This window comes from Maylandia zebra, linkage group LG16, assembly GCF_041146795.1.
Source record: "Maylandia zebra isolate NMK-2024a linkage group LG16, Mzebra_GT3a, whole genome shotgun sequence".
Taxonomy (NCBI): Eukaryota; Metazoa; Chordata; class Actinopteri; order Cichliformes; family Cichlidae; genus Maylandia; species Maylandia zebra.
Genome location: NC_135182.1, coordinates 26,783,655 through 26,803,404, shown reverse-complemented (window position 1 = coordinate 26,803,404; position 19,750 = coordinate 26,783,655). Strand labels below are relative to the sequence as shown.

Here is a 19,750-nt window from a genome sequence, read left to right as displayed (position 1 = left end):
CTCCTACTCCTTTGACTTATTTGGATTTGTGAGTTTCTCTGTGCATGCAGCACTTCAGGTGAAAGGAACTCAGTTTTGACACCATAGACGACGGGAGGGGTCCACTAGAGTCAACACAGGGATCTGATTTAACCATTTCCACCTTCCATCACTTCTCCATAAGAACTTTCACACAGGCATCCATCCACCGTAATTCATCATAACACATCCACAATTTTCATTTGACATGCAGTATTAAGTCACAAGTGTGACATAATGTGAGGACTGTGTAAACTGAACATATGTATATAACACAAATGATGAATGTCATGCTCACCTTTAGATATTGTAGAGATGTATTTAGCTGCTCTTTAGACCTTTTGAATGACACATTAACAATCGGATGTCCAAGGTGTGACGGGATATCGAGTCTGTATAAATATGTACATTATGTAAATGATGACTATGAGATGCTCAGCTTTAGAAAAGGTATAGATGCACCACAAGTTTATCTTACTAAACTGTGAAGAAAATGCTACAGCAGATGAAGATTTAAACCCAGCTGTCCTGGGTGCAGTTTACAAAATTATCTGCAAAGGTCACACTCAACACTCTGGAGCTGTAAATAGCATCAGCGATGCCTCACTTCTAATTAAACCACAGATGGAACGCTGTACTCACAGTGGATGCTTACAAAGCATTTTTCACAATTTGTAATTAATCATTGTTTCTTACTGTAGTCAGTTACTTTTTGCATGATGTACGATATTGCACAGTCACTGAATCGAGTTAATTCTGACTCAGGGACTCTTACAGACTGGCAATACAGCAGCTGTGGCATTAACTCTGCATCGGAATAATTAATAAAAATGGGTTTCTGAGGAAGCAAAGCTGAAAAAGTGTCATTTTTGCTTTTGTTAAAAGCTGTCTTGTTTGATCAAAAGCCCCTAAAACATTTCGAAGACAACTCGGAGAAGGCAAGACTAATAAATAGTTTTTACAATTTTACAAATCTGATTAAAAAAATGTTTGACACCAGCAGCGACATGAAAATGCGTGTTAACATGAATGACATGTGCTCTGTGCTGGTAGAGAACAAACAGTCAGGAGCTTAGGATTGTCCTCTTAGGAAATGATTGAACACCATCCTTGGCCGAAAGATGGTTGACACCAGCAGAGATGTGAAGATGTGACAAACTAGTCTTGATAACGGACTTGGTAAAGTGGTTGTGGTCAGTACCCCTGAAAGACGGGTTCACTATTCTGTTCAAGACCCCAGGCCGGTAAATATGAAAACAGCAGGCTGCGTGGCCATGTGCCCACCAGGACCTCATGGTTATTTATTTATTTTATTTTTTTTGCCTGTCCCGTTTGGCTCTTTTGCCATCAGAATTGTTGTCTAAAGGCAAAGAAAGATGCCCAACGGATTTACTTTACCAAATTGACCATCCCAGCCTTGCCGTAATGGTCCATTTGATTCACCTTTTATTGTTTATTTTATTTTCACTTGCTGAATGCGGGACAGACTTGACTGGGGGAAAGAAGGGGAGAAAGAAAGAGGGAAAGAGAAACAGCTGAGAAGAGGGACGGGGGAGAAGGGCAAAAAACAAAAACCAACAGAATGAGCAGAAAAAAAAGAAAGAAAAAAATGCATATATCGATCACCTGGATCACCTGTTGAGAAAGAAAAAAGAAAACAAGCAGAAGAGAACAAGAGTAATAGAATAAACAGCATCACAATGATATATGGGAATATGACAGTAAATACTAAATATTAAACATTATTGTGCAGCACATAAGATCAACAGAACACAGTGTGCTTTGAGGTAGGAGCCAAAAAGGGTGTAGTTTGTGGGTGTGATCACCCGTGTGTACACCTGTGAGCATGGACACGCTTGTTTTTTTAAAAGGTTCCTTTTTTTTTTTTTTTTTGCCTTTCCCGTTTGGCTCTTTTGCCATCAGAATTGTTGTCTAAAGGCAAAGAAAGATGCCCAACGGATTTACTTTACCAAACTGACCATCCCAGCCTTGCCGTAATGGTCCATTTGATTCACCTTTTATTGTTTATTTTATTTTCACTTACTGAATACGGGACAGACTTGACTGGGGGAAAGAAGGTGAGAAAGAAAGAGGGAAAGAGAAACAGCTGAGAAGAGGGACGGGGGAGAAGGGCAAAAAACAAAAACCAACAGAACGGGCAGAGAAAAAAAAATGCATATATCAATCACCTGGATCACCTGCTGAGAAAGAAAAAATAAAACAAGCAGAAGAGAACAAGAGTAATAGAATAAACAACATCACAATGATATATGGGAATATGACAGTAAATACTAAATATTAAACATTATTGTGCAGCACATAAGATCAACAGAACACAGTGTGCTTTGAGGTAGGAGCCAAAAAGGGTGTAGTTTGTGGGTGTGATCACCCGTGTGTACACCTGTGAGCATGGACGCGCTTGTTTTTTTTAAAAGGTTCCTTCATGTAATACTCTGCTAGAGGGTGTGGGGGGGCCACAGCCCCGTCCTCCAGGGCATGAAGCAGGTATGGAGGAGATCAAAACTCCAGACATCCAGAGGCCCCCAGAACACAAGAGACCAAGGAAGACCAACAGAGGGGCAGCTGCGCCACTGTCCCGGAAAGAGCTGAGGAGAGTCCCAGATGAGGGCTCACTCAGCAGCCGCGGAGCAGAAGCCAGGGGGAGTTGCAGTGACGCGCCCGTGAGCTCCGCCGGCAGCCAGCTGTGCCTGAGTGACGAGCCGCAGGCCGAGGGGCCGGGGGCACCCCACCTCCAGAGTGGCCCGAGCGAGCCCCAGGCTCCAGGCCCCGATAAGCGGCCGCCAAGGAGTGAGCCGGTGTGTACCTGGACGCCCATCCCCAGACACAAAGAACCACCAACGCACCGATGTCTGAGGGAGTCCGCCACTGGCAGGGGAAGTGGTGGTGGGGGGAGATAGGCCTCCAAACCTTGGAGGGCCTGAGATGTCCCCAGAGAGGTGGCGTCTGATACCCAACCTGACATATAGACACAGACATACAGGCACACACAGATACAAACATCCATTCCCACCCTCATGCTCTCATATGCACTTACTCCACACTCAACCAAACATAAAGAGACGCTGTACACACGATCACACTCCCCAAGCGTACTCTACGAACCGGGTCTAGGTACCCTTGCCCCTGGAGGGGGGAACTGCACCCAGACCCAGGTGGTGTTACCCTTTTCCCTGCGGTGGGGAGAGGCAGACCGCCCCGACTCCGCAGCAGCAGGGAGGCCCCACACTCCAGACCGCAGTCGGACGGCCAACTCCTCCTCCTAGCCTAGGACCTCATGGTTATACTGATCAGCCCACATAGAGGTCGGGAATGGAAGTAGAGGGACATCTGGAGGAATTAAATGACACCCTGTGGAGGAAAACAATACTGTGGATATTGTGCAATATTGTGGAGAGGGTGATTTTAAGCCGAATGAATGTGCAAATGGTCAAAAGAACCCTCACATTTCTACTGGGTAAGAATCATTGAATGTACCTACCATTTTCTTTTAACCCCCTAGAGATTATAATTGAACTTTCCTCCACCCACAGGACAGACCAAAACAAAATATGAAAATCATTCCAAATGTGGGAAAAAAGGAAAAAATAAGAAGGATTAAAATTAGAACACCCCCAAGGACCATAACTGCCATTGTCACCAGCTGACAAGAGAATCATAATGAAATTAGTGTAAAGGAAATAATTTGCAATCATTAGCACTCTGCACTACACATGTCTATATTTGCATGCACTAATCACACTAATCAATTACCTACCTCAATATTACAAATACGACTGTTTTTATTATTTAACCTGTCACTTTTAAGGATAAACCCTTTAAATAACTTTGTAGGTCCTCTCAGATCAGGTCAGGACTTAAAGTAGGTCACTCGAATTTCTTCATTTAGTTTATCTTAAGCCATTCGGAGGTAAACTTGCTGGTGTGTTTTGGATTATTGTCTTGCTGCAGAACCCAACTGTGTTCCGTTTGAGGTCAAAAACAGATGGCCAGATATTCTCCTTCAGAATATTTTGGTAGACGTCAGAATTTATTGTTCAGTTTACCTTCATTTAGGTCCTGAGGCAGCAAAACAGCCCCAGACCATCACACTACCACCACCACCATATTTTGGTGATGGTCTTTCTGAAGTGCTGTGTGACGTTTACACTGAATGTTATCAGACACGCACACTCCAAAAAGTTCAGCTTCTGTCCCATCAGTCCACAGAGTTATTTTTCTAAAAGTCTTGGGGATCATCATGATGTTTTCTGGCAAAACTGAGACAAGCCTTCATTTTCCTTTTGCTCAGCAGTGGTTTTCATCTTGGAACACATTTTTGGCCAAACTCTTTCTTACTGACATTAACTGAAGCAAGTGAGGCCTGCAGTTCTTTGGATGTTGTTCTTGGGTCTTTTGCGGTCTTCGCTGCATCCTCGGGGTAATTTTGGTCAACTGGGCACTCCTTGAAAGGTTCACGACTGTCTCAGGTTTTCGTCATTTGTGGACATTTTCGGCTTCTGGCAAAAGAGAATCCAGTTACATGGACAAATATAAACAGCAAAGAGAAGGAAAACTTCCACTAATAGCCAGTCACGTATCCCCCCCCCAACCAACAGAGGTTGAATTCCCAGGTGTGTGTTTTTTGTTGTTGAGCCAAAGGCAGTAATTAACAGGAGGCGTAGAGGAAGAGCAGATATTGTTAGGGGTGTAGATACAGCAGCTCTTTCCTCTGTACACTCACATGTTGTTACACTAAGAAGGTAGATGTTTCTCTGATCATGGATAATGTGTCTAATGTAAGAAGTTTCATTCTGTCAGGATTTAATGAGACGATGAATTTCAGAGTGCCTCTCTTCGCATTCACTTTACTGTATTACTGCATGATTTTATTTTTCAATATCTCTCTTGTGCTGCTTATTTTCTTGGATGAAAATCTGCACGAACCTATGTACATTTTCCTGAGTAGCTTTTGCATTAACACAATTTATGGGACCACAGGTTTCTACCCAAAATTCCTTTCAGATTTACTAAGGTCTTCTCAAACAATCTCCTATGAAGGGTGCCTTTTACAAGCTTTTGTCATATATTCATTTGTCTGCTGTGATTTGTCCATTTTAGCTGTCATGGCCTTTGACAGGTATCTGGCAATATGTCGACCTCTGCACTACCACTCTTTCATGACTAAGAGGAGGCTTTCACAGCTGGTGTGTTTCTCCTGGCTGACACCTTTATGTATTTTTGCCATTAATGTCCTGCTAACATCAAGACTGAAGTTATGTGGTATAAACATTCGGAGAGTCTTATGTGTAAACTGGTTAATTGTTAAACTTGCTTGTCCTGAAGCTGACACCTTTTCAAACAACATCACAGCATATGCAACAGTTATCATTTATGTGTCTCATGGCTTTTTTATAATGTGGACTTACACACATCTCATTAAAACATGTGCGAGGTCCAGAGAGGACAGAGAAAAGTTTATGCAGACCTGCCTGCCCCACCTGACCTCTTTGATCACATTTATAGTTGTGATTGGTTTTCAGTCGATATATGTGCAATTTGAGTACACAGGTTTTTCTGAAAGTCTCAAAAACTTCATTACAGTTGAAATTCTCATCATTCCACCTTTTATGAACCCTCTCATATATGGATTCAAACTCACCAAAATACAAAACAGAATCCTGACTTTACTTAAATCTTACAAGAAACTAACTTACATCAAGTTTAGTTTACTTAAAAAAACAAGCGTAAAATGCAGCATTTTCCTTAGAGTAAAGAATTTACTATGTGAGCCATTCTGTTGTAGATGACTTATAGGGACAAGGCCACACTATGTTTTACTGTTTTTGACAAAGATCAATTGATAATGTTCCATGTTCTGTTTTCTCAGGAAATGTGACATCGAGTTTTGTATTTTTAGTTTTTATATTCTACCTTTTACTTCTTTTTTAATTTATGGACTTTGTAGATAAATGGTAATAGATATATAAAACAGCGTCTGTGGTTAATATTTCCTCCATGTTTCAGTCAGCAAAGCCTATGGCTCATCCCAGAGCAATAGCATTGACATGCTCTTATAGACTATAATCATGCTAAAAGATCATCTCTTGTTGCTTACATATCTTCTTTTGCAAAATTTTAAAAACTTGCATCCATAATTCTCTGCACATTTACAAATTAATTATGTTATTATTGAATAATGATCAATCATCTATTATACAGCATGGAATCCAGTCACTCGCAACCCTGAACTAGATAGGCCAGTGGACTGATAGATGAGCCTTCATTTATTTTTCATCTTTAATTCTTTAATCCTTTCTGTCTTATTATTTGAACTTGAGGTGTCGTTGTGTCTGACTCTAATCATCACATTCATTACGATGTAAATTTGTGTTGCTGTTTGCAGTAGAGGGGTAGGAAGTAGAATGCTATTCAAGTGAAAGCTATTTTAGCTACATTGTTACCTGTACATTGTTACATTGTACACTTATATCAAAAATCTAATCAGCTGTTGCATAAACCTTGCATTGGGTGGTTGTATAATCAAGTTGTTGTGCACTTTAAATTAAATATTTAAAACATAAACAATAAAAACAAATAAAAAATCCAAAACTATGATAACAAGTGGGTTTTTCAGGTTTACCGAAAAACAAAATATGAAGCATTGATTTTTATCAAAAACTTGAGAGTAAAACCAAAAGTATATTGAGGGTCCACATGTCAACTATGGATTTTCTGGACACTAATCTCATGAACTACAATAGCTAACTGTTGTTTAGTAGCTTATATTGTGTGCTGTGGCTACAACTGTAGCTTGCCTCCACCAGTGTGTGAATGTGAGAGTGAATGAATAGTGGCATTGTAAAGCACTTTGGGTGCCTTGAAAAGCGCTATATAAATCCAATTGTTATTATTATTATTATTATTATTATTATTATTATTATTATTATTATTATTATGTTAAAATATTTTTGCAGCCTAATAATCATGTTTTTCGGGCTCCGTGGTCTCTCAGCCTCAGACACATCACATACCAATAAAACATCTCAGTAAGCCAAACTAGATAACATGAACATTTTGGATTTTACTTTTATCAAACAATGCTGCATTAAGTTTCAAGCTGCTACTGATGTGGTTGCTAGACAACTTTTTAAGCTAACATTTGGCCTTAGCGGTCTTCTAGTGATCAGGTAGGCCAGACAGAGAGAGAGAGGATTGGCTAAGGCATAAGGTCTCAGAAGGTGAGGGAGAGGGAAAAAGTGAAGTATTCTTGTCTAATCTACTTAGTGCAATATACAGCATACATAAATGGAAAGCAGTAAAGAGCATAAGATGTAAGTAGATGACAAAATTCACGTTTCTTAGTTTAGAACAAAATCTTAATCTTAACTAGGGCCCCAAAATGATTCACCCTGGTCCTAACAGCATTGTTAATCTAATGTGAATATCAGGGTTCGGCTGTGTCAGAAGAGCTGATCCACTCAATCATCAGTAATGCACATGTAAGAAAACTAGGTTTATCTGGTGTTAATCAGGAAGCAAGGGTGTTTAATGCATTTTAACAGTTTTAGATTTCAGATTTCTCAATGAAAATGATCTGACCCGAAAACATACAAGGAGACACTACAATACTGCCCTTTACCAAGATTACAATTAAACGATCTATTTAATGTATTGATTTTGCTAAATTACGGAAATGATTATCTCACAGCAATCAATCAAATGCTAAAATATACTTCAGTAAACTTTAGATTACTGGAATTGCACACATATTGGCTTTTGTATGCAATATATTATGTATACAGGACGTTGGGGTTCTGCATACACAGATGTCTTAAAAGAGTTCCTCCCTCAGTAGTTTGGACCTTTTTTGGAGGACTAACAGCATGTTTAACTACTATGTAAGAACACAGAAAAGATCCTCAAATACACTCACTGAACTTAGGCCTTGGCTTCCTTGGCTCCTTGATGTAATTATACTGTTACAGAAATGTTACCTGTGTGAGCTAATTAGATGATATCTTCCACTAGCAGAGTGGTACGGGCTGGACTTTGACCTTTCATCAGACAGAGAGCTGAGTCAAGCATTAAGGCTCAGGCTGACACTGGGCTGGACGATATTTTTCCACTTCGCTTTGTTTTTGGGAAAACAGGGTTTTTAACTATAGTGAATCATCTTTAAAGTGACTGATAAAGTTTTAATGGCTCACAGACACCATAAAGGTATGTTCCCGACTTATACTTTTATATGTCTTAAATGTATCCATACAACATTTGCAAGGCTGATTGATTTTAGTATATTAAATCCAATTTGTTCTATTTTCTTATTCTGTACATAATTCATTGCAGTTAAGAGAATTTCAGCATTTTGCATAGTTCAGAGGAAAGTTGTGAAACCAGTGGGAGGGCTTTGTCTCACATCAGCTGCTTGCATGCCAGAGTTGTGGTAATTCAGTGACATGTTGTCCTCTCTGCTGGCAGAGAACAAACACATTCTCCAGGAGCTCAGGATTGTGCTCTTGGGACACGACTGGCTGGAGAAGAGTTTGACAGGAAACACTATCCTCAGCAGACAGATGTTTGACACCAGCAGAGATGTGAAGATGTGTGTTAAGAGACAAACTATTCTTGATGAAGGACTTAAAGTGGTTGTGGTCAGTACCCCTGAAAGATGGATTCACTATTCTGTCCAAGACCCCAGCCTGGTAAATATGAACACAGCAGCCTGCGTGGCCATGTGCCCACCGGGACCTCATGCTTTCCTCATGGTTATACCGATCAGCTCGCACAGAGGTCGGGAATGGACAGTAGAGGGACCTCTGGAGCAGTTAAATGACACCCTGTGGAGGAACACGATAGTAATATTCACGAGATATGAGCAGCTGAGAGGGATGTCTGTGGAGAGTTACATTGCAAAATACAAGTTTCTGAAAAGCCTTTTGGACAAATGCATGTATAGATACCACGTTTTAGATACAAGCACTTGGGGAGAAGATGATCCCACTCAGGTTAAAGAACTTTTGGAGAAGATTGATGCAGTGGTTGAAGAAAATATAAAAGCAGGAGGAGTTGGTTATGTGACTAGAAATGACAAACTGTCCAGGATAACAGAGAGCCAAAGGAAAAAGGTGGAGGAGAGGGCGACTTTAAGGCGAATGAATGTGCATATGGTTAAAAGAACCCTCACATTTCTACTGGGTAAGCGTCACTTCATGCACCTATCATATTTGTTTTTTCAAGACATAATAATAATTGAACCAAAACAAAATGTGAAAATAAAAAAAAAAGTAGAAAAAAAAGGAAAATAAATCAAAATGATTTAAATTATACCCCCCTCCCAGGCCCATAACTGCCATCTTCACCAATTGTGAGGCATAACGGCATTAGTGGAAAGGGGAAAAAAATACAATCATTAGCACTCAGAGATTCAGTGATATTTATTTACACATATCAACATTTGCATTCAACAGACTAATCATCCATCCACCACAAACTGTGATGTTATTACTTATGTAGCTCAGAAAATTAGATCGGGTACAATCATTTTTATAATACTACAAACATTAATGTTTGTAATATGATAAATTACCTGGACTCATTTCTCCTTAGCCCAAGTAAAACATTTTTGCTGTTGTCTCTGGTTCCAGGTGTTTCATTGTGGTTGTACTTACTGTTTTATTTTGTTAGTCTTTTGTGTCATTTATATTATGTTCAGTTTTCTTTCCCCCATTTCTCCCTCTAGCTGTGTCTTTCTTCCTGCTCCTGTTTTCTCTCAGTTTGGATGTTTTAATCCTGATTCATGATTCACGGCAATAATGCTCTTTTTTGCGTGTTGAGACTCCTCTCAAGACTGCATTCATCAGTGTTGCTTGTGCACTTTTCTTACCACGCTTTTCCCTTCTGGTCAACTTTCCATTAATATGCTTTGATTCTGTGGTTGTCTTTTTGTTTGTTTTTAATAAGAACAATGCAAATACTGCTTTAAATACCAAGAATCATTTAAATACATAAAATGCCAAAATGTTTATTTAAATGTATGACACTAAATTAGATCATTTGAATGACAAAATTGCTCTTTACTGCTGGATGTGTTCATACACAACTTTATGCTAACAGTGTCATGATATCAAAATAAGTCAGGTATTCAAAGGTTCTCTTTGAATACCTGAAGCTGCTGAAAATCAGCTATTATGGTTCTACCAAGTACTAACAGTAGTAAAATCTCTAATGAAGGAAACTTCTCATTCAAACCAGCATTGTGGAAACATCTAAAATTCATCATTCTCATTTACCTGAAACAACTGCAAGATGGAAATATACATTTGCAAAGCTAACATCATTACCTAAATCTTGCATTTCTGCAATACAGGAGAGTTTCCCCCAATTTCAGTGCTTCGAATTCTGGTAGTGGGACCGAAGCAGGCTGGGAAAAGCTCAGCTGGAAACAATCTTCTTGGTGGTGAAGTCTTTGCTGTGGGACAGTCAACATCACAGGTCACTGAGAGGGAGGGTGGTGCTGGCAAACTGCAAATAACTGTTGTGGACACTCCAGGATGGCATGGACGATACTGTTCCGAGGACACTCCAAGGGAAGTACAGGATCTAATTACTAGCAGTGCATCCCCGTGGGCTCCTACTCCTCATGCTGTCCTGGTGGTTGTACGTGCCGATGAGACCTTCACTGAAACCGACAGAATTAGAGCGGAGGAACACTTAAGCTTGTTCGGTCTCTGGGTGTGGATGCGAAGTATTGTGTTGTTCACCTGGGGAGACAAACTGGGAGTCACTCCCATTGAAGAGCACATTGAAAGATGGCCAGCTCTGCAGCAGCTTGTGGACAAATGTGGAAACAGATATCATGTTTTTGATAACTTAAACAGGGTTGGAGACATCCAGGTTAGAGCACTACTGGAGAAGATTGAGGAGACGGTGGTGGAGAACGATGCCAGATACTTGGTACAGAGTTTCATGAATCTCCAGGAAAGCAACAAAAAGCTGGAAAAGAGCTCCAAAAAGACTGTGAGGCAACTGAAGAAGGTTAAAGCAGAGAATAATGTTCTGAAAAAGACAGTTGAGGAGAGGGAAAGGACAGTAGAAGATATGATCAAGATAGCTAAAGAGGAAGATGGACAGGTTCGGGCTTTGAAGGTGACAACAGAAGATGAGAAGGAGTGGTTAAAGAAAGATTATGAAGAAAAGATAAGCATTCTAAACACTGAAAACACTCAACTCAAGAAGGACATTATGGAAAAAGACAGGGTGATAAAAGAGCTGTGTGCAGTGAAAAGACATTTCATAAAGTCTACAAAGCAAAGGAGTGAAGGGGACAAAGAAAAGCTTGAGGAAAAGATGAAGGCACAAGAGCAAGAAATTGCAGGCTTAAAGAAATTGTGTGTAAAGAAAGAAAAAGACACGGAGCAAATGCTGATGGATCACAGGCAAGAAGTGATGAAGCTCAAAGAGATGACGGAACAGCTGAAAAAAGAAAATGAAGATGCAAAGAAAATGTTGAAAGTGGCGATCAGTAGGATGCAGAGGCACTACAAAGAGACGGAAACTAACGGGACAAATAAGATGAACACCGTGCACTTTAATAAAGGTGATCATGGAAAAACTGTGGCAGACCTAAAGTTGCTGGAGGAGCTTAGCAGAAGACCAAAATGGGCATTCACAATACCTTCAAGTCATCATCGACATGTCATCAACCACTGTGAGTATGAGAAAGTGATCCTGAGTGTGGTTACACAATAATGAGTATACTCTGTAAGAACAAAGTCAAAATGTCACTCATTAAGTTCCAGAAGCAGAGCAGAAGAGCCTGGCTGTGCCGGACAGTGGTGCCAATGTCCAGTACAAGGTGAGTAAAAATGGAGTTGACAGTCCGACCATGATGAACGCACAAAACGCTCTAGATAAGACTAAGTTTCTTTTATGTGAACACAAAGGTCTTTACAGCTTTCCTAAAATACATTCCTAAAGTTTTTCATGCATCTCAGCCTCATTTATATCCATAACACATCAGTTTGATTTATTTATTTGTGCTTCATTTGAAGCATCAGAGTGGAACATGTATGACAATTCATTCAAATTATGATAAGGATTAATTCATTGGGCCTCCCTAATTTAATGGCAATCAACCAGAAGTAAATTATGTAAATATTTCACGCTGGGTTGAGGTATTTGACTCCACAAATACAATTTATTTCACTAAATTCACATCACTTACCTGAAAAAGTTATTTTAAGTTTCAGGAATATTATACGCATCCAAAATGTTTTGCAGATGCATTGTCATCAGGATTTTTTAGATTAGCTGTTTTCCCATTTTCCCAAACTACTGCCCAAATCCATTTAAGTGTGTTTACTCCAATGCTACTACGTCCTTTACTTATTCTTGCAAAAATCAAGTATGCTAACACACTGTACTGGAATACAACCCACAGTGTATTAAATAACTGAAAGATTGCCTAGTACAGTCCCTTTTTTCCCCAACAGAAAGAGTCTGCGAACCCAGCAAGCAGACATGAAGCAGGCTTGACTTCATCATGGCTCAGAGCCGGAGGTGCAGCCTTCGGAGCAGCAGCTGGAGCCTTTGTGGCCTCATCCAGGGTGGGCACAGGGATGAATGCCAGGTCAGCTGGCTGGGCTGCAGCTGGGGCTCTCCTGGGCAGCTTATTGGTCCAATAAATTAGATACCTGATTCAAGAGACCTAAGATCTATTATATGACCATGTTCAGTGTACAGACGAAATATGGTCTTGGCTTCTACTGCTTTTGTGTTCTGTACGTGAAACTCAGTAACCCAAAGTGCATTTATTTGATTTTTTTAATGCCACATTGGAAATAATGTCAGCTGTACACTTTGATCTGCTGAATGTTAACAGCAACTGAGTAACTAGATGCAGACGCCAAAATTATACTCACATCACAACAGTTTTTGTGCTTTATTTTGGCTTTGAATAACTGGTAGTTTGAACATAAGTCCTCTGTATGGAAATAGATGGTAAAATAAAATATATATTGTACAGGATATGGCAGAAATGTTGGGGCATCTTAAACTATCAGACTTTTAGAAGATTTTCTGCTCACCCAACTCTGTGCCTGAAAATTGTACGTTCCAAAGTTTGACTTATACAAGGTCTTTTTTCACACATGGAAATCTAAAGCAAAGTTTGAATTAATATGAATATCTCAAAAACTATTAAAGATAAAAGCCTGAAATTTTCCTTAGTCTTACTGATTCAATTGTATGATTGTATGCTTCTAATAAGGAAACCTGATCTCTGACCTGACACATGCCTGACAAAAATCCTATTGATGGAAAAAATGTTTTTCCAAGAACATTTTAAAATAAAATAGTAAAATAGTTCCTCAAACCCTTTTCCGTTCTATTTATGCTATGACACAAAAAAGCTTCAGTTTAAGACAAATGTTTTTAATTCTCTTACATTCCACATGTGTATTTGTGTGTCTATTTTCAATTTGATTTGCATACAGCAGCAGAAAAACATCTTGTACTTCATATAACAACAAATAATTTCAATAAAAATGAACAATGAGCTGAAACAAATCCCCATTATTTTCCTGGATAAATGATGGGGCTCAGGGATGTATCCCTGACAAAATACTGAAACATGAATTTGCACCCTGTTTTGTCACTGTCTATGAACAAAGAAATAATGAGAAAAACATTGAGTGATTAAACTTTATTAAAGTGGTTATTTTTGTTTACGGTAAACAAAACTCAGAATTTTATTTCGTATTTTGGTAAGTTTAAATCCATAAATGAGGGGATTCATAACTGGAGGGATGACGAGAAATTCAATAGCGATGAAGTTTTGGAGGCTTTGGGGTAAATCTGCAGAGCCAAATCGCATATACATCAAATCAAAAAGTATTACAATCAAAAATGTGATTAAAGAAGTCAGATGGGGCACACAGGTCTGCATAAACTTCGCCCTGTCTTCTTTGGACGTAACAGATGTTTTAATAAGATGCATGTACGTCCACATTATGAAAAACCCATGCGAAATATACATGATAATTGTTGCATATGAAACAACACTATTTAAAAGGGTGTCTGTGTCAGAGCAAGCAAGTTTAACAATTACCCAGTTCACACAGAAGACCTTCTCAATTTTTGATCTGCATAAGGTCAGTCTTGATGTTAGCAGAATACTGATGGAAATAATGCATAAAGGAGTCAGCCAGGAGAAACACACCAGCTGAGAGAGCCTCCTCTTAGTCATGAAAGAGTGGTAGTGCAGAGGGCGACATATAGCCAGATACCTGTCAAAGGCCATGACAGCTAAAATGGACAAATCACAGCAAGCAAATGAGTACATGATAAAAGCTTGTAAAAGGCACCCTTCATAGGAGATTTCTTGAGAAGACGACAGCAGATCTAACAGGAATTTTGGGTAGAAACCTGTGGTCCCATAAATTGCATTAATGCAAAAACTGCTCAGTAAAATGTACATAGGTTCATGAAGGTTTTCATCCAAGACAATGAGCACAATCAGAGACACATTGATTAATATGATCATACAGTAATACATTAATGTGAGTGAGAAGATGGTAAGTCTGATATTCATTGTCTCATTAAATCCAGAGAGAGTGAACATTCTCACAACAGAAACATTATCCATAATCAGAGAGCAATACTCACAATTTCAAATGTTCAGATTATACCTGACGAGTGTTCAAAATGCAGAGTGAGCAGCTACACTGTGCTGTGTATTCTCACTCCGCTCTCATTCAGCACCGTCTATTAATAAACGCTTTGATGATGACAGCACAACAGCTGGGAATTCAAACTCATATTGCCGGTCCTCTAATAACTCGTTTCCGTACGTATAAAAAAAATTGCATTCAGTTTCAGTAATTGAGTATTTTTGATTGTCTAAGGAGCTTGGAAAGAAAAGCTTCTGGACTTCTTTAAGTTGCTTGAAGATGTTGCACCTCTCATCCATCTCATTCAACATTATGCACTCCACACTGTATATAAATGCCACTTGTTTTGCACATATTCAACTCTGTATATTTTATATATTTTATTATTATTATTATTATTTTATTTTATTTTTTTACTATTTAATTTGTAAAAATGTGTATACACACACACACACACACACACACACACACACACACACACACACACACACACACACACGTAGGAAAATATTTAGTATACACATCCAGAAATGCATACACTATTATATATTGTACATATATTTATTAGTTTCAGGTTGGCCATTCTTGTATTTTGCTCGTTTGTGTTGTTGTGTTTGCACATCTCTGTTGCTTGTGGGGCTCGCACACAAGAATTTCACTCGCATGTGCTGTGCCAGTGTGCCTGCACATGTGATGTGACAATAAAAAGTGATTTGATTTGATTTGATCCGAGAGCTTCTTCAGGTCTAGCCTAGAACTGAAGAACCTTCACAGATGAGTGTTTTTGATATTAGAAAACTTTAAGAATTTGTGAATTGTTAACTTGTTAAGTAATATTTTTTCTAACTATGAATTATGTAAAAATTGCTGTAAAAATTAGATTATGTTAACTCTAGATGTCTGGCCTGTAGTGTTTTATAAATTTGATTTTTGCAGTGTACAGTGGTTAAGGTGTTCTGGTCCTGGGTTCAGTGTATAGAATTTTGTTCTGTTATTATTAAATATTCTTTGTTTAATGCCTAGTTTGTTTGTTTACATTTTCATCTTGTATTTTTTCTTGTATTAGTATTTTAAGTATTGAGTTAATTGTTCCAGTTACTATTTAGATCAGTTTATTATTTATAGTTTATACTTTTACTTTGTGTTTCTCAGTTTAGTTATTATTGCTAACTTCCTATTTTACTTAGGCCCTGTCTTGTGTTTTGTGCTACTTTCCCTCCTATGATGTGGTGATTATCCGCACCTGCAACTTATTTTGCACTTCCACTACACATAACATCTGGACTAATGGCGAAACAACTGGTTGCTCAGTGTTTCAACATCTGGAAGAAAAAACTGCTATCACAACTAAAGATCGACAAGGTACAACACGAATGCTACACCAGGGGGGAACAAGGTCGTCAGGTCAGGGGGGTGATATCATCTCGACCCTCCGAGATTGGGTATCAAGTGCCAAGGCCAACTGATGTGTGTGAGGTGTTTATTGTAAGAACACCTGACTTGACAGATATGATCATTGCTAAGCTGGAAACCTGGACCCTCTATGGCTGATTACAAAGCCCATATGAAGAACCATCTGAAGGTTATGGAAAATCCCTACTGTGACTATCATCGAAACCAACCAGCTGATCTACACTATGGCAGCAGTGATCAGTGAGGTGCTTGGCTACAAGATGAACAGCTACAAGGAGCAGTACCCTCCTTGTAGAAGGAGACTAGAAGCCAAGACAAGATGGAGGGAAGTGAGCCAAACATCGGAGCTGCAAAAAGGTGTGACGAAGAAATAAAATCATACTTGAGGCCTTGGAAATAGGGATGGGTATTAGGTTTTATCCGAAACCAGTGCCAAACCGGTACTTTTGAAATGGTGCCGGTGCTTAAACGGTGCTCGAACCGGTGCTCGAACCGGTGCTTAAAGAATGGAAAACACAAACTTTGTCCAAAAACCTCTCATGTTTAGCTGTTTTTTGTAAAAAGATAACAATGTTAGCCCTTTCTGCAGCTATAGGGCATATATGGTATCGTTCTTGGCTGGAGGCAGTGCTTAAACAATGGAATAAACACAAACTTTGTCCAAAAACCTCTCATGTTGTTGTTGCTGTTTCCCACTTTTTCTTTGGTCATTTTAGCCTTTTTGGCCAGGGTGAAGGGAGTACCTGCCATCAAACAAGAAGACAGCCGCATGTAACTACGACAGTGTTTGCTAGTTCACCTTACATGCATTGATTTAATAACGTGGTTAGCCTACACAACGTAAATTAAACACGAACTACATTAAGCTACTGACCCAGAGGAGAACGGCTGCTGCTGCCATCATCATCCGTCATCATTTCTGCTACACCGGCAGGGCTAGGGGCCTGGACTCTCCTCCGCGGGTTCTTGGGGGATGTTGCTAACCCCGGGTCCGAGGCACCATACCCGCAGTAGATGTGCTCGGTGTGAGGTCTCGCAGCAAGCTATCAAATACGGTTCATTTCTCAGCTTTTAACAAAACACTATAAGTCGCCAGGTTCGTCGTCAGATTCAAGGAGTTACCTCCTTTGCACAGTATCACCTTAAAGTACTTGTTGCAGGCTGCTGAGTTTGCATATTTTGCTGTGAAGTACAGCCAGACTTTTGACTGCTTCGCCTTGGGCATTTTTAATCTGTAGCTCTGCTCTAAAAGAACGTACGTACCTGGGCCCGCCTACTATCCTTGGAAAGGTAAAATGATTGGCTAGAATCTGAAGTGTATGACATCTCAGGAAAAAAAAAGCACTGAAATAAAGCACCGAAATGTGTTCTACTTTTCGGTCTGGTTACTACCGTTTATGTCACAACCTGTGCCATCATGGCACTGGATACCAGTACCCATTCCTACTTGGTAACTGCCAAGCAAAGACTCACAACCTTGGCTTGCCGTTTGAAGAGGTATACTAGAGAGATCGGAGTGAAGACCACACCAGCTTCCCTGAACAGGCTCCAGTAACCATCACAGTGGCAGATATCCAAGGCATAGTCTCAAGAATAAAGAGCTGGAAAGTAACAAGTCCCTGGGAGGCAGCAAACACCAAATATCTGCAGAAAGTAAGGCAAGTCCTGAGGAGACAGCTGAATGGGAAGAATGCAAGATTTAGGCAATCAACATCTCATCAAATACCCTGTTGGGATAATCAGTGAGACAAAGGAGGAGAAAGAAGCCACGGACCCCAAAACATCGAAGCTCCTAACAAGGCATGAATGGTTTCACCACAAGTCCACCCCAACCCTGAGACTAAACTAAGTGAAAGGAATTAGAGAATTACAGGACCACTATCCAGGATGAAACAACAAAGATCCAGGAGTACATCAGGAAAATGATCACGACCTATAGAGTGCTTAGTGAATACTTCAGGCAGCAGAAACCCGAGATAAAAGAAGAGGAATCATCATGGAAGCAAAGGTCCCTGAATGGTATGTACCACTGGAAGATAGAAGAGGTGACTGGTATCAAGAAATCCTATAAAGCGAGACTGAAAGACAGCACAAAGGTACTAATCATAGCAGCACAGGAACAAGCCCTAGGTACAAGATCCATAGAGGCTGAGGCTACCACACCAGCAAATACCCTAAGACCAGGTTGTACACTCTTGGCTTCCTTCTCCCCTCAGGCCATTCAGTGCTCAATACTAGACTAAATACTAGTTCAGCAACACTAGTTAGCAGAGGTTAGCAGATACTGTTGCTCAGGCGCTCTCGGGCTCTGTTGTTAAACTGGATTGTTTATCAATTGGAAGATCGATGGATTGTTCCCTGATTCCCCCAGATTCCTCCCGAGTTGCCCCCAATGGATCCATCAGAGTGTGTAATATCCATCCATCCATTCGCTTCCGCTTATCCTTTTCAGGGTCGCGGGGGGCGCTGGAGCCTATCCCAGGTGTCATAGGGCGAGAGGCAGGGTACACCCTGGACAGGTCGCCAGTCTGTCGCAGGGCCAACACACAGGGACAGACAACCATTCGCACTCACATTCATTCGCACATTCACACCTAGTGACAATTTGGATTATCCAATTAATCTATCCCCACAAGTTGCATGTCTTTGGACGGTGGGAGGAAGCCAGAGTACCCGGAGGAAACCCACGCAAACACGGGGAGAACATGCAAACTCCACACAGAAATGGTGGAATTGAACTCAGGACCTTCTTGCTGTGCGGCAACAGTGCTAACCACCGTGCCACCGTGCTGCCCTAGTGTGTAATATTAATATTTATTTATTTATTTATTTATTTATTTATTATGTTGCTCTTTGTTGTTTGCTTTCTCTTCTGTTTTTTTGTTTTTTTTTCTCCATACAGGTGACCCAGACTGGTACTTTTAAATGGACTGGTACTTACATAGTGGCTTTCTACTCAATTTGAGCACTCAAAACACTTTGTACTCATCTCATTCACTCAGTCATACACACAGAGTGTTTTTACCTTTTTTTTTTTTTTTAGTGTGTAATATTAAAAAGGTAAAAACACAAGTACCAGTCCGGCATTTTTGTTAGTGGGTCTGAGGCGAGGCCCACTAACAAAATTGTGAAGAATGCTGATAGAATAAAATAGAATAGAATAGAATAATAATTTATTGTGAGTCTCATCCAGGACATCAATGAATAAGTTAGCAGGTGAACCAACTGCAGAACTGTAATAACACCTTAACACTAAATACTGAATAAAAAAAGGAGATCAGCATGAGCCAGCACAGTCACATATCACTTCTTTTCAACAACACCACAGTGAAGATGGCCAGCAGCACGAAACTCCTGGGCGTACAGATAGACCTGTCCTGTTCACTGCACAGTGGAGCTCTTGTAAAAGAGAGCCTTTTGCCCCAATTAAGAAAAGGTCACCTTCCCTTTCCCATCTCTACTACTCTCTTTGCATCTCTGATTGGTCAAGAGCCTGCTTTGCTTTAGACTGGCAATCCCTGAATATAGTGGTGGGGACAGCAGAGAATACTTATGGGACTCCACTTCCCCACATCTGGGATGATGCCTGACCAAAGCAAACAAACACATACGTGACCTCTCCCACCCCTACCACACACTGTTCTGCCTGC

At 40.0% G+C, this 19,750-nt stretch overlaps 3 protein-coding genes across 3 annotated transcripts; 2 read left to right on the top strand and 1 right to left on the bottom strand.

The window, feature by feature from the left end:
• Positions 1-3,027: 3,027 nt before the first annotated feature.
• LOC101468198 (olfactory receptor 4B13-like) lies at positions 3,028-6,433 on the top strand. The gene has a single exon (XM_076874842.1). It carries the CDS (start codon positions 4,797-4,799, stop codon positions 5,823-5,825), a length of 1,029 nt encoding a protein of 342 aa, XP_076730957.1. The 5' UTR covers positions 3,028-4,796; the 3' UTR covers positions 5,826-6,433.
• A 2,041-nt stretch (positions 6,434-8,474) lies between these two features.
• On the top strand, positions 8,475-13,437 carry LOC101470513 (GTPase IMAP family member 8). Its single transcript, XM_004575463.3, has 4 exons — positions 8,475-9,213; positions 10,385-11,725; positions 11,811-11,872; positions 12,510-13,437. Exons 1-4 carry the CDS (start codon positions 8,475-8,477, stop codon positions 12,699-12,701), a joined length of 2,334 nt encoding a protein of 777 aa, XP_004575520.3. The 3' UTR covers positions 12,702-13,437.
• Positions 13,438-13,732: 295 nt separating this feature from the next.
• On the bottom strand, positions 13,733-14,662 carry LOC101470223 (olfactory receptor 6N1-like). The gene has a single exon (XM_004575462.3). The coding sequence runs from the start codon at positions 14,660-14,662 to the stop codon at positions 13,733-13,735; it is 930 nt and encodes a 309-aa protein (XP_004575519.2).
• Positions 14,663-19,750: the final 5,088 nt, after the last annotated feature.